At 32.4% G+C, this 15,417-nt stretch overlaps 1 protein-coding gene across 2 annotated transcripts in view; it reads left to right on the top strand.

Annotated features, from left to right (window-relative positions):
- Positions 1-15,417, top strand: part of LOC127739453 (E3 ubiquitin-protein ligase RNF13-like) — a 33,506-nt gene that overhangs the window by 3,514 nt on the left and 14,575 nt on the right. Inside the window, exons 2-7 of one of the 2 annotated variants that reach the window (XM_052251239.1) lie at positions 809-934; positions 2,505-2,594; positions 3,906-4,037; positions 5,187-5,280; positions 10,752-10,845; positions 12,267-12,372. In XM_052251239.1, coding sequence (XP_052107199.1) covers positions 824-934; positions 2,505-2,594; positions 3,906-4,037; positions 5,187-5,280; positions 10,752-10,845; positions 12,267-12,372 — 627 coding nt within the window. In that variant the 5' untranslated portion in view covers positions 809-823. Of the gene's footprint in view, positions 1-808; positions 935-2,504; positions 2,595-3,905; positions 4,038-4,813; positions 4,905-5,186; positions 5,281-10,751; positions 10,846-12,266; positions 12,373-15,417 lie in introns of both variants that reach the window. The other variant, XM_052251240.1, reaches the window with a different exon arrangement.

Below are 15,417 nucleotides of genomic sequence, written 5' to 3'. Positions count from 1 at the left end.
TTCTTATTTCATTCTACGTTGTATGTAAATGTACCATCCTGAACTGATAACATCAAATTGTATCATTTTATCAGATAAGTGTCAAGGACACAATATATTAAAACAGAGATATAATATATATATATATATACTAAATAAAATTTATATTGTATCAGATGTTGTCAGTTTCCAAACATAAAAGCATACATTGTAGGGAATTGACAAAATTGTCTGAAAAAAAGGCAGAAGATGCCTAAGGGAAAATCAACACTCATAAGTCTAACAGAGATGGACAAAATCATGAAATCATGGAAAAACAAAAAAGGCAGAAGATGCCTAAGGGAAAATCAACTCTCATAAGTCTAACAGAGATGGACAAAATCATGAAATCATGGAAAAACAAAAAAGGCAGAAGATGCCTAAGGGAAAATCAACACTCATAAGTCTAACAGAGATGGACAAAATCATAAAATCATGGAAAACCAAGTCAACAAAACGATACATAGAGCACTACAAACCCAACCAAGGGGTGGTCAATGTGTCAGCAAATCCTGCTCCGTATGTGACACTGTCTTTTCCACTAATTATATTGTTTCAAGTATTCCACCTTTGGATCCTTGGAAGTGGTCTAGATGATTTCTTGACAACTTTTTCAGTTAAGACTCGCCAGACTTTTTAGATTAGAAATTTTCTTAATGTTTCCAAAAGTTCTGAACTCACTAATGACCAATTCAGCTGCTATAAGTATCCTTTCAAATTATAAACCATTGCTGTCATCTGTGTTAACCATAATTGCATCTGATTTTAAATATATATGCTTTTATTTCAGTTTTATAGAGTAGTCATGCCTTATGATACTTATGTTCCGTACCATGTGACCAGGTTGTATGTTTTTACAGTGGTGAACTTGATTTTGATGTTCCATGCATCATATGTTAATTGTGATGTTGTTGTCGTAAGTCATTTCATAATATTTAGTACTTTGCTTGAAAAAAAAACCATTATATAATATCACTTATGTTAGATTTGTAAAAAAAAAAACTTACTTTAAATTTTTCAAGCCTAATGTATTGTATGGCATCTCATTTCTAGCTCACCTAACTCATATGGCCATGTGATTTATTGCCATCATTTGGTGTCCACATTGGTTGTCCTAATATTTTTATACCACCGCAATGGTATGATGTTGTCATTGTCGTCGTCCAAAGACATTTGGTTTCCAGACAATAACTCGAGAATAAGTGTATGGATCTCTATGAAATTGTACCACACGGTTCCATATACCAAAAAAGGAAGGTTGGGATTGATTAAGGTGTTTTTAGGAAAAAGGGGCCAAAAACAATACTTTTCTAATACTTTTTATAAATTGCTTATTTCTTGACCAATTTCAGTGGGGTTTAATTCAAAGTCTTGAATTCTTGGGGTTCTTAAATATGCTGAATCTGTATTTAGCATTTGAATTTTGGGCCCAGTTTTTTAGTTGGTCCACATTGAGGTCGAAAGGGTTCAAAATTAAACTTTGTTTGATTTTATCAAAAATTGAATTATTGTGGTTTTTGATATGCAGTATCTAACCGTGTATTTAGATTTTTATTTTTGGGCCCTGTTTTCAAATTGGTCCACATCAAGGTCTAAAAGGGAAAAAAATTAAACTTTTTTTGAATTTATCAAAAATTGAATTCTTGGGGTTCTTTGATATGCTGAATCTAACCATGTTTTAGATTTTCAATTATAAGGTTCATTAGCTATTTACTATATATCAAATGCAAGGATTGGCTTTCTGAGATCCATTTTTTGATTAATGCAATAGAATCTTAAATGAAATAACACCTACCTCAAAACCTTCACTTTAATGAGATATTATCTGAGTTTGAAGCTTACAAGTAACGGAATAACATGCTTGAAAAATTTAATTTGTATGATGTCATGTTTTGAAAACGGTTATCATATGTTCTAATTACTGTTTACATCACATGTCAATTTGAGATCCTCATCGTGGTCCACATTTTAGTCATGTTAATTTCATTCAAAAACAAATTCAACGGTTGTAATCTAAAAAAAATTATAAATTTAAGTGAATGTTAAATTGCAAGAAAAAAATAAAATTGTACAGTGTAGGAAAATATACAAATTTATTTGTACTTGCTACAAACAGAAGAAAACTTGATAAGCCTCTCTTTTCTCTCTGTTTCATAAGCTTATATATATTAATCTTATATTTGCCTACACTGTACTAATATTGTGTATTTAACTAGCTGGGTTATTCCAGTTGACTCAACCAAATGATACTTTGATTTCTTACAAATGAATTAAAGACCTAGATGTCAGTAAATATATACATGTGGTAGTAGATTCTGTGTTAAAAGGTTGTCAGTGGTGTCCAGAAAAGGCTACTTTCTATGACTGCTTTACATATTTGATTGAATTTGAACAAAACTAATATTTTGCAAGATTATCAATATAAAACAAACCTATTTTTGAATACCTATAAAACATAAACCATTTGATTTGTTATTGTTTTACAGTTGGACAAACATGAGAATAGTACAGCAGGAATCCATTTCCCTGATGAACCTGCACAGTTTGGTTCAGATATACCTGAGGACGGTCTAACAGTTTGTATTGGATTTTTAAGATGATAACATGATTCACATTGCATATATATATTCAAAATGTAATCCAAAAAAAATATTCAGTCCAACTCTCCTGAGATTTGGTTTCACAGAATAAGAAAGAAACGCAAATTCATTATGTATAGTTTGACAATTGAATTGTTGACCTCTATGTTACAAAATATAACAGAGTCAAAATATCTTGTTCCTACCAAAGTGACAGTGAAGACTTGTCATGACTGGTAGGTCAGAAATTTAGAGGACAGCAAAGATATTGCAAAATTATCAAAAAATACTTTTGAAGTTACATGTGGATACAAAAAAAAGAATTGATTTTAATCAGATGCTTTTACAAAATAGTATATCTTGTGTTATATGGGTAATTCTATTCTGCTTGACTAGTTTAATACAAGAATAAAATTGAGAATGGAAATGGGGAATGTGTCAAAGAGACAACAACCCGACCATAGAGCAGAAAACAGCTGAAAAAACACTGATAGGTTGAATTAAGTCAATTTACATTTACCTGCATTGGTTTAACCATTGTATGAATGACTTGATTTTGATTGTTTTTATATCAATTTCTCTTTTGTATTTGTTATATATGTAAGTAGTAATGCACAAATAGAAAAAAGTCAAAATGTCTCAAACTTCATTTACTCTTTTAATGCTTTTGTTGCACATGTGCAAATAACTTCCACAATCCTTAGCAAATAAAAGGTATCCAACAACCATGCTTCACAACATACCTAAAACAACAAAGCACTACAATGTACATAAATATAAATTAAATGTGACTGCAAGAGTCTGTGAAAAGGGAAGCAAAAAGTAGTTGTACTCAACCCAAACCATTTACCTTACTCTTTCAATATTTGTAAATACCTAGTTTATCAGTTTACAATAACAATATTGAAAATGTACAAAGTATTCTTTTGAACTTAATTCTGTTTATCAATCCATTTTACCTGCCCAGTATGTCATGGGTGTCTTCTAATATGAATGAAAGCATCACCTGCTATAGGCTTAAATATCAGAGATTCAGAAAAAAATTTTGGAACTTTTTTTTTTCCATATTCAATAACGGCTAACATTCAATATTATGTGCTGGTTGATTTGTGATAATTTCAGATTAAGAATAAAGTTTAAGGCCCTGTATATAATGCCCTGACTACGATGAAGTTATTGTTACATCTACTTGAAACTTAGTTCACATGCATCTTCATATATATACCAAATTGGGGTTTGGACCAAATTTGATTGTTCACAGATGAGGTCTAAGTTTTGATGATTGTATGAATGTATTTTTTGTTTTAGGGATACTTGATATATTTGAAACCATCACCAAGTAACTCCTGTGTACATTATGAACCAAAACCACAACAATTCACAATTGATCAGCCATGGATCGCTCTTATGGCAAGAGCAGGATGTAAATTTGATCAGATGGTATGCTATCATTATGTCTGAAGTTGTTTGGTTCTGCCCCCTCTGTCATGGTCTATTGACTTTGAAACTTTTGCATAGTTTACATTTTTAAGTTTGTGATTAGGTCAGTGTAAGATGAACCACTAATGGTAAGTCAATGGTGTTGGATATACAGATGTATAAGCACTTCATATATGACCTGCAATGGCCTGCAATCACTGCTTTTCCTTCAAAATATCTGAATGTCATAAAATAATGAGATAACAATACATGTTACACATATCTGTATCATTTTTATGTTTGTTTGAGAACCAAAAAATTGTAATAGCAGTTTGAAACACTAGACACAAAAGATGGTGTTTTATTTAATTGATCATCTGTGGTTCACAAAAAAATGCTGGCTCTTGTTTGAACAACAAGTTGGAGTTTTTGTTTACCCTGTTATATTATAGATATGAACCATGTTTATAGTCCTACATAACTGTCTGAAACTTGTATAATATATTATAACATGTGTATGAAATTTTTCATAGTATCGTACTGTTACTATTGTCAGAATATTACATATAACTATATGAATGAAAATTGATCAACCCTCGTATTTGAAGAAAACATTTCTGTTGTAAAGCTGAAAAATAACAGGAAAACATTTTAAAAAAAATCAATGGCAGGCAATCTAAAGATTTTTCTATTATTTCAACAACAAAATATATGAATTTGGCCTTATTGATCTGAATAAAAACAAATTCATGTCAAACCTTAGTGAGCATTTTTCCATGGAATAGATCTTATTTTAGGTTTACATTGCTCAACAAATGAATTTTTCTGCTGTTATTGTACATAATCAATACCCAGATGAAGAACTGATCAATATGGGTGGTAGTGAATGTGAGTATAAACAAAGCCAAATATCAAGATAGCTTTCCTTCTCCTCTACACTAATCTCTCTCAGAAGCTGTAGCCACATCCAGCACATCCGTCAGAACACCTGTTGATGAAGGTGCAAATGTCCATGAGAAATTTGGAAAGAAAAGTATGAAGATATAAATTGGGAGGTTTCTGTCAAAAACATGTCATTGATGGGGTTGATACAGTGGTTGACAAATTACTCCAGTCCCAAGTTTTCTTTTACACATCCTCATCAGCCCCCTCTCCTTGTTCCTTTTACAGGTGCTTGCTGCACAAAGACTTGGCTACAGTGGTGTTATTGTACATAATTATAAATCAGAAGGAGAAAAAAGGGAAAAAATGAAAGGAGGAAAAGGTTGGTTGTAATGTCAGAAAAATAAAGTGAAGACTAGAAAATACAGCATTTTTAATTCTCAAGAATGAAATATTTATTTCAAATATGATGAGTATATTTTAAACAAATAATTTGGAACAATGAAATAAGGATTATCAGTACTATCAAATATAGTACATGTATACTTTACATTTTTACTCTAATGCATTTGTATGTAAAAATAAGTTCCTTGGTAATTGGTCAAAAACCACTGCTAGTAAGTAAAGGATTTACCATTGAGAGAATTGTGATACAAGTCTTAGCTTTTCAAAAAAGCTGATCTGATTAAATAGATAGCTTTTTGTAATGTTCCTGATAAAGAGAAACAATGCATATGATACCTGATATATTTATTTTAATATAAAATTAGTTCTGGACGAATAATTTTCCAACAGGTTCAGTATTTGATAAAGGTGGTCCCTTATTCTAATAAACAATGTTGCATGGTATGGCTGTAACAAGCCAACAAAAAAAGGTGGTAAAGATGGTCTTAAACTCTCATTTCAATTAATTCTTTCTTTTGTGCAAGGAAAGAAATCAACTTTTGAGTTACAGCTTTTTGTTCAGGTAATTTTTTTTTCTTTTCACAGGTAAAATTAGTTATCTCTAACAATCTAATTTAGTTCTATACTACATCAATACATTAGGACAATCTAAATATAAATCCCTTTTCTAAATCTCCATTGACATTATTCAAAGCTAAGGTACTATTTGGGCTTAATTGTTCACTTTGGTAGTCAATACAGTTTCATATTGTATCTTATATTTTTTTTAAATACTTAGTAATCAAATATGACCTCCTTGAAAAATAACAAAATGAAACATAAGTTACTTGCTATATTTTGAGAAAATGAGGTTGAATAATGGGAATTTTTCTCATTTAAACAAAAATTATTATAACTTTGGGGAAAAAAAGTGTACTTGTATTTTTGAGGATGAGTGGTCAAATCAAATGTCTTTAAAAGCTCTACTAAATATACAAAGAGAAAAAATTTATGCCATTAAATTTTTTTTTTTAATGATTACCAACTTGCTAGAAAAAAGTTACTGTGAGTTCAGAATTTTTTTAATAAATGTTTTTATACTTATGAAAATTCACTATGATAGGTAAAGCAAAAATGAAAACGCACATAAAGTGACATTTTAAGTTTTGATAGTATTTTTGTATGCGGCATTTCCTGAAATCGAAATAAAAATTCAGACATTTTTAGCTCACCTGGCCCAAAGGGCCAAGTGAGCTTTTCTCATCACTTGTCGTCCGTCGTCGTTAACTTTTACAAAAATCTTCTCCTCTGAAACTACTCGGCCAAATTAAACAAAAACTTGGCCACAATCATCATTAGGGTATCTAGTTTAAAAAATGTGTCCGGTGACCCGGCCAACCAACCAAGATGGCCACCATGGCTAAAAATAGAACATAGGGGTAAAATGTAGATTTTGGCTTATATCTCTGAAACCAAAGCATGTAGAGCAAATCTGACACGGGGGTAAAATTGTTTATCAGGTCAAGATCTATCTGCCCTGAAATTTTCAGATGAATCTGACAACCCGTTGTTGGGTTGCTGCCCCTTAATTGGTAATTTTATTGGTTATTATCTTGAATATTATTATAGATAGAGATAAACTGTAAACAGCAATAATGTTCAGCAAAGAAAGATCTACAATTAAGTCAACTTGACCAAAATGGTCAGTTGACCCCTTAAGGAGTTATTGCCCTTTATAGTCAATTTTTGTCGAGCCTGCGACTTTTGTCGCAGAAAGCTCGACATAGGGATAGCGATCCGGCGGCTGCGGCGTTAGCTAACTTCTTAAAAGCTTTATATTTTAGAAGGTGGAAGACCTGGATGCTTCATACTTTGTATATGGATGCCTCATGTTACGAAGTTTCCGTCAGTCACATGTCCAATTTCCTTGACCTCATTTTCATGGTTCAGTGACTACTTGAAAAAAAAGTTCAGATTATTTGTAATGTTAAATTCTCTCTTATTATAAGTAATAGGATAACTATATTTAGTATGTGCGTACCTTGCAAGGTCCTCATGCCTGTCAGACAGTTTTCACTTGACCTCGACCTCATTTCATGGATCAGTGAACAAGGTTAAGTTTTGGTGGTCAAGTCCATATCTCAGATACTATAAGCAATAGGTCTAGTATATTTGGTGTATGGAAGGACTGTAAGGTGTACATGTCCAACTGGCAGGTGTCATCTGACCTTGACCTCATTTTCATGGTTCAGTGGTTATAGTTAAGTTTTTGTGTTTTGGTCTGTTTTTCTTATACTGTATGCAATAGGTCTATTATATTTGGTGTATGGAATGATTGTAAGGTGTACATGTCCAACTGGCAGGTGTCATCTGACCTTGACCTCATTTTCATGGTTCAGTGGTTATAGTTAAGTTTTTGTGTTTTGGTCTGTTTTTCTTATACTGTATGCAATAGGTCTATTATATTTGGTGTATGGAATGATTGTAAGGTGTACATGTCCAACTGGCAGGTGTCATCTGACCTTGACCTCATTTTCATGGTTCAGTGGTTATAGTTAAGTTTTTGTGTTTTGGTCCGTTTTTCTTATACTTTATCCAATAGGTCTATTATATTTGGTGTATGGAATGATTGTAAGGTGTACATGTCCAACTGGCAGGTGTCATCTGACCTTGACCTCATTTTCATGGTTCAGTGGTTATAGTTAAGTTTTTGTGTTTAGGTCCGTTTTTCTTATACTTTATCCAATAGGTCTACTATATTTGGTGTATGGAATGATTGTAAGGTGTACATGTCCAACTGGCAGGTGTCATCTGACTTTGACCTCATTTTCATGGTTCAGTGGTCAAAGTTAAGTTTTTGAGTTTTGGTCTTTTTTCTTATACTATTATGCAATCAGTCAACTATATTTGGTGTATGGAAATATTCTATGTACATGTCAGTCTCGCAGGTTTTATTTGACCTTGACCTCATTTTCACAGTTCATTGCTCAGTGTTAAGTTTATGTGTTTCAGTCTGTTTTTCTTAAACTATAAGCAATAGGTCAGCTATATTTGTTGTATGGAAGGATTGTAAGCTGTTCATGTCTGCCTGGCATGGTTCATCTGACGTTGACCTCATTTTCACGATTCATTGGTCAATGTTTAGTTTTCTTGGTTAAGTCTGTTTCTTAGAAACTATAAGCAATAGGTCAACTATATTTAGTGTATTGAATGATTGTAAGGTGTACATGTATTTCTTGTTTGGTTTATATGACCTTGACTTCATTTTCTTGGATCATGTTCAGTTTATGTAATAGTTGTAGTAAAGCTTTCATTTAGGACTATCAACATAATATCAATGGTTAGTAAAGAAGGCGAGACATTTCAGTGTGTCCACTCTTGTTAACCATTTTTCGTAAATTTTTGTAATCTTTTATAAAAAATTTCTCCTCTAAAACTACTAAGACAAATTTAACCAAACTTGTCCACAATCATCATTAGGGTATCTAGTTTAAAAAATGTGTCCGATGACCCCGCCCGCGAACCAAAATGGCCGACATGGCTAAAAAATAGTACATAGGGTAAAATGCAGTTTTTGGCTCATATCTCTGAAACCAAAGCATTTAGAGCAAATCTGACACAGGGTACAATTGTTTATCAGGTCAAGATCTATCTGCCCTTAAATTTTCAGACCAGTCAGGCAACACGTTGTTGGGTTGCTGCCCCTGAATTGGTAATTTTAAGAAAATTTTGCAGCTTTTGGTTATTATCTTGAATATTATTATAGATAGAGATAAACTGTAAACAGCAATAATGTACAGCAAAGTAAGATCTACAAATAAGTCAACATGACCAAAATTGTCAATTGACCCCTTAAGGAGTTATTGCCCTTTATAGTCAATTTTTTACAATTTTCATAAATTTTGTAAATTTTTGTAAATTTTTACAAAATATTTTCCACTGTAACTACTGGGCCAAGTTCATTATAGATAGAGATAATTGTAAGCAGCAAGAATGTTCAGTAAAGTAAGATTTACAAACACATCACCATCACCAAAACACAATTTTGTCATGAATCCATCTGTGTCCTTTGTTTAATATGCACATATACCAAGGTGAGCGACACAGGCTCTTTAGAGCCTCTAGTTTTTTCTTTCAACAATTGCAATGATAAATGCATGCAGAAATTTATTTGTTTGATGCATTTCCTGAAATCGAAATAGAAATTCAAACATTTTTTGTCCATTCAACAATTGCAATGATAAATGCATGCAGAAATTTGTGAATAAAATTTACATTTTTCCTGGACAATAATCATGCTCTATGTTATAAAATTTACCTAAAATAAGCCTTTCTATTTTGCTAAAATTTAACAAGTATCTCATATGGTGTCATAGTCAAATTTATCTATCACACCACAGCTATTGACTTTTTCTTATGAAAAGCATTTGCTTAGCTATTTAGAAAATATGTTTCAAAATGTTGTTGTAATTATCAGCAAATTTACAAGGCGAAATAAGGCCAGAAAAAAAACCCTTTCCTTTTGTTTGTACCGTACTGTGGATTCATTTATTGTTGTGGATTGAGGAATGCTTTTGTCAAAGTATGTATGTAAGCCAATAGAAAATTTATATTTGTTTGAACATTTAGATTGGTGGTTTACTTACACCCACGAAATCCATGAATATTGGTATCCAACGAATAATAATGAAACCACAGTATTACCTAATTATGGCACTTTCAAATGTTTCTGGATAACTCTAATTTATGGAGTAGATAGACTTGGCCAGAGGAAACACTGGAGCAATTATTTCTCTTTTTCATAACAAACTGATAAACATATTCCTAATATTTGTTATTGTTTTAAATAGAAAGAAAATTTTGAACATATTACTGTTCACACTATGACATGACTTAGAATGAACTGCCATTTCTGTACTGTGTGATTATACTTGCAAAGCTTTGTCCTAACTGTTCTGGTATTACCATTATTGTAATACAATGGATGCTAGCTGTCATTGAAACAGATATACACTTGTTGAATCTATTTTCTGATGACTTCAATGTCTAATCTTTGCCTTACAGAGTCTTGTTACTAAATAATAAAAAAATATTTCTTTCTGTAACAATTATCTTGCATCTCATTACATACCGTATACATTTATTATAAAGCAGTTAAAAGTTAAACAAAACCTTTTCATTATTTACTCTGATAAAAATACTTGACTCTCAATTAGTTGGCATATTCTTCAGTAGCTATTGAATCTCAGGCACTAGTTATGCTCTCATTCATGTCATGATTGTTACTGTTCCCATTAGTAGCTGTTTCCTTATTATTGAACACGTTAAATCCAAGACACCAAGTATCTTTAATACCGTACCTGAACAATACCTTATTGCTAATTTCTTAAAGTAAAAACACATAGTTTTGTTTTGTTGATACAATTTGTTGGTTATAAATGATGACAAAATGAACATTTTTCTTTACAGATGCAAATCAAGTACACATTCCATCAGTTTTTGTTGGTTACTATGATGGGGATAATTTAGGGAAATATTATGTGTTTAATGCCTCAGATGGCAGGTATGTAACACACCATTCTTTTCTTACCATGCTTACTGTCAGGTTACTTGTGTGATCATTTTTTATCAAAATAGTAAATGGTAGCCAAAATATATGATTTAAAAATGGTATAATATTGTAAAATAATTTCAGTGTTCATTCATTGCTCTTTTTTTTTTTAATTTTTAAGCATGCATCTCCTGTTTGAAACCAAAATAAATTTATCTTTCTTAAATGAACACAAACTACTGAAATTTGTCTATTTAGTCCTAACTTTCTGTGATATAACAATGCAAATGTCAAGGTATACAAGATATGTTTATACACCAATATGCCAAGGTATTTTCCTAGTCTCACAAACTGAAAATAAAACTCAAATAGGATACACTTGTATTATTTTGAAAAATTCTTTTGAGATCAAAGCTTTTTTCCATTAAAATACTAATATGGTCAATTTTGTTATCAGCTGTTTCTTTTAATTGACACCAAGTCTTTCAGAGACTACACAACCCCATTTAAGGACAGTGCATGGGGTCTATGTAAAAGGAAGTAGAATTGGTAAATGTACAGAATTAGGAGAAGCTTTAATGACAACAAACTTAACACCTCAATAATAATCTTAATATAGATACATTAATTTATTTACAATTTATTATTTGATTATTTGTTACACAACTTTAAGTTACTTTAAAAATTGCATGGAATATTCAGTAATTTGTAAATATTTCATAGATTAATGTTTGATCAAAATGATGTACAAATGTATTATTTTTCTGCCCTCGCAATAGCGGAAGGGGCATTAAGTGTTACCCTTGTCCGTCCGTACATCCCCAAAATTGGTTTCCATTCTCTAACTTTAGTTTGCCTCAACCAAATGTTATAAAACTTATACACAATGCTTATTATCACAAAACACAGATCAAATTCGAAATTGGGTGGCATCACTTTTACTGTTCATGAGTTATGCTCCTTTATAACTTTAGTTTGCGTAAAGCAAACGTTATGAAACTTTTATACAATGCTTAAAATCACAAAAAGGTCTTAACTACGTGAATCCTGCATCTGTATGTGAAAGTTGACTCATGCATATTTACAACGTCTCTCAAATTTCTCCATTTATTTCCTTCTGTAAAACATATGCTCTAGATGATTAGCTAAAAATTTCAAACCACAGAAGTATATTTCCACATGAAATATCATGTGTCAAACTCTACTAAATCAAAACTTACTGTAAAATAAACTTAACACAAATATTTTACATTTTGATTCATTTCTTTTTCAGTAGTTTTTTTACTCTCTCCCCCCCCCCACACACACACACACACACACCTGATATAGGTTTATTTATACTAGTAAATATTAAACTGTCTTCTATTTTCACACTCTTGGCAGTTTTAGATATTCAGGTATTTATAAATTTTTCTATTGATTTATTATTTCAGGTATCTTGTAAAGATAGATAAAGAAGGGTTTGACTTTAAACCCTATTTGTTATGGCCATTTGCTATAGTTGTTGGTACCTGTTTTGTGTTAATGTTAATATTTATGGTAAGTCAACTCATTCATCACATTGTGTTGTAGAAAATTATAGGAACTTACATGTTAGGTTCTAGAATAACACTATTTTTTATGCCCTGCTTACAATGAAGTTGTGGTTAAATCTACTTGAAACTTAGTAAACATGCATGTTCTTTATGCTGTGGACTTTTTAAAATATATACCAAATTAGGGTTTGGACCAAAATTTAATTGTTCACTGATGAGGTCTAAGTTTTGGTTGAAGGTAGTTCCCTTTTTGACCCAACCTTTTGCCTTAAACAGTCACACATTTCCGGTCATAAAAGTGACATGATTATTAAGTACTATCAAAACAAACCCTACTTTAGTACCTTATCATTTTAATCAAGGTTTTAAAATTAGTTGTCGGACAGCTAAAATTTACCTGTTCAGGCGACAGGTAAACTATTTTGTACCGGACATTGATCGGTCTATTCAAAATTATTTTCTTACATTTAAGCTGTTTGCATCTAATTAATTTAGTCAGAAAGATTAAATTTGTCTGAAATACGTTTACTCTAGCAGTGTGGCTATACTGTAATCCCCTTGTCTGTCTATTTCTCCATCAATTTATATCTTTACTCTAGCAGTGGGACTATACTGTAATCCCCTTGTCTGTCTATTTCTCTATCAATTTATATCTTTACTCTAGCAGTGGGGCTATACTGTAATCCCAATGTCTGTCCATTTCTACAACAATTTATACCTTTTCTCTAGCGGTGGTGCTGTACTGTAATCCCCTTGTCTCCATTTCTCTGACAATTTATACCTTTACTCTAGGATTGGCCTATACTGTAATCCTGTTGTCTGTCCATTTCTACAACAATTTATACCTTTACTCTAGCAGTGGGCTATACTGTAATCCCGTTGTCTCTATTTCACCATCAATTTATACCTTTACTCTAGCAGTGGGGCTATACTGTAATCCCATTGTCTGTCCATTTCTCGAACAATTTATACCTTTTACTCTAGCAGTGGGGCTATACTGTAATCCTGTTGTCTGTCCATTTCTACAACAATTTAAAACCTTTACTCAAGCAGTAGGGCTAAACTGGAATCCCCTTGTCTGTCCATTTCTCCAACAATTTATACCTTTACTCTAGGATTGGGATATACTATAATCCTGTTGTCTGTCCATTTCTCCAACAATTTATACCTTTACTCTAGCAGTGGGGCTAAACTGTAATCCTGTTGTCTGTCCATTTCTCCAACAATTTATACCTTCACTCTAGCAGTGGGGCTATACTGTAATCCCGTTGTCTGTCCATTTCTTCAACAATTTATACCTTTACTCAAGCAGTGGGGCTAAACTGGAATCCCCTTGTCTGTCCATTTCTCCAACAATTTATACCTTTACTCTAGGATTGGGATATACTGTAATCCTGTTGTCTGTCTATTTCTCCAACAATTTATACCTTCACTCTAGCGGTGGGCTAAACTGTAATCCTGTTGTCTGTCCATTTCTCCAACAATTTATACCTTCACTCTAGCGGTGGGGCTATACTGTAATCCCGTTGTCTGTCCATTTCTTCAACAATTTATACCTTTACTCCAGCAGTGGGGCTATACTGTAATCCTGTTATCTGTCCATTTCTCCAACAATTTTTATACGACCGCAAAAAAATTTTTGTGGTCGTATATTGGTATGACGTTGGCGTCGTCGTCGTCGTCGTCCGGCGTCGTCGTCGGCGTCGTCCGAAGACACATTGGTTTTCGCACTCTAACTTTAGTTTAAGTGAATGGATCTTTATGAAATTTTACCACAAGGTTCAATACAACAAAAGGAAGGTTGGGATTGATTTTGGGGGTTATGGTAATAACAGTAAAGGAATTAGGGGCCAAAAATAAGCATTTTTGTAACTTCCAGACATAACTTGTGTGTTAGTGTATGGATCTCTCTGACATTGTACCACAAGGTTCCATATCACTAAAGGAATGCTGGGATTGATTTTGGGGGTAATTGCCTCCAAATTTTAGGAATTAGGGGCCAAAAAAGGGGCAAAAAACAAGCATTTTTCTAGTTTCATGACAATAACTTGTGTGTAAGTGTATGGATCTTTCTGAAATTGTACTACAAGGTTCCATATCACAAAGGGAAAGCTGGGTTTGAGTTTGGGGGTAATTGCCCTAAACGTTTAGGAATTTGGGGCCAAAAAGGGGCCAAAAAACACATTTTTTTCTAGTTTCCAGACAATAACTTGTGTTCAAGTGTATGGATCTCTCTGAAATTGTACTGCAAGGTACCATACCACAAAGGGAAGGCTGGGATTGAGTTTGGGGGTGATGAATCATAATGGGGGTTCAAAAAATTTTGGGGGGGGATTTTTTTTTTTTTCCTTTTTTTTCTTTTTTTCCTTTTTTGTTTCTTTTAAAATTTTCCATTTTAAGTTGGTTATTTCTGATTTATATTTAAAATCAAATAATAATGATATGGTAGGAGATACACACCAAACAGGATGTGTAAATTATTATATAATAAGTATTGTGCAATAGCAAGAAATTTTCAATTGCACAGTATTGCACAATAGCAAGAAATCTTCAATTGCACAGTATTGCGCAATAGCAAGAAATCTTCAATTGCACAGTACTGCGCAATAGCAAGAAATATCCAATAGCACAATATTGCGCAATAGCAAGAAATTGTCAATTGTACAGTATTGCGCAATAGCAAGAAATATTCAATTGCACAGTATTGTGCAAAAGAAGATACTTCGTATAAATTGCTTATTTCTTGACCAATTTCAATGGGGTTTTATTCTTGATTTCATGGGGTTCTTTAATATGCTGAATCTAACCGTGTATTTAGTTTTTGGATTTTGGGCCCCGTTTTTAAATTGGTCCACATTGAGGTCCAAAGGGTCCAAAATTAAACTTTGTTTGATTTCATCAAAAATTGAATTATTGGGGTTCTTTGATATGCCGAATCTAACTGTGTATTTAGATTCTTAAATTTTGGTTCCGTTTTCAAATTGGTCTACATTAAGGTCCAAAGGGTCCAAAATTAAACTTAGTTTGATTTTAACAAAAATTGAATTCT

This window comes from Mytilus californianus, unplaced genomic scaffold (assembly GCF_021869535.1).
Source record: "Mytilus californianus isolate M0D057914Y unplaced genomic scaffold, xbMytCali1.0.p SCAF_4, whole genome shotgun sequence".
In the NCBI taxonomy this organism is placed as follows: Eukaryota; Metazoa; Mollusca; class Bivalvia; order Mytilida; family Mytilidae; genus Mytilus; species Mytilus californianus.
Note: the sequence above shows the minus strand (reverse complement) of the source record. Positions and strands in the feature narration are given on the sequence as shown.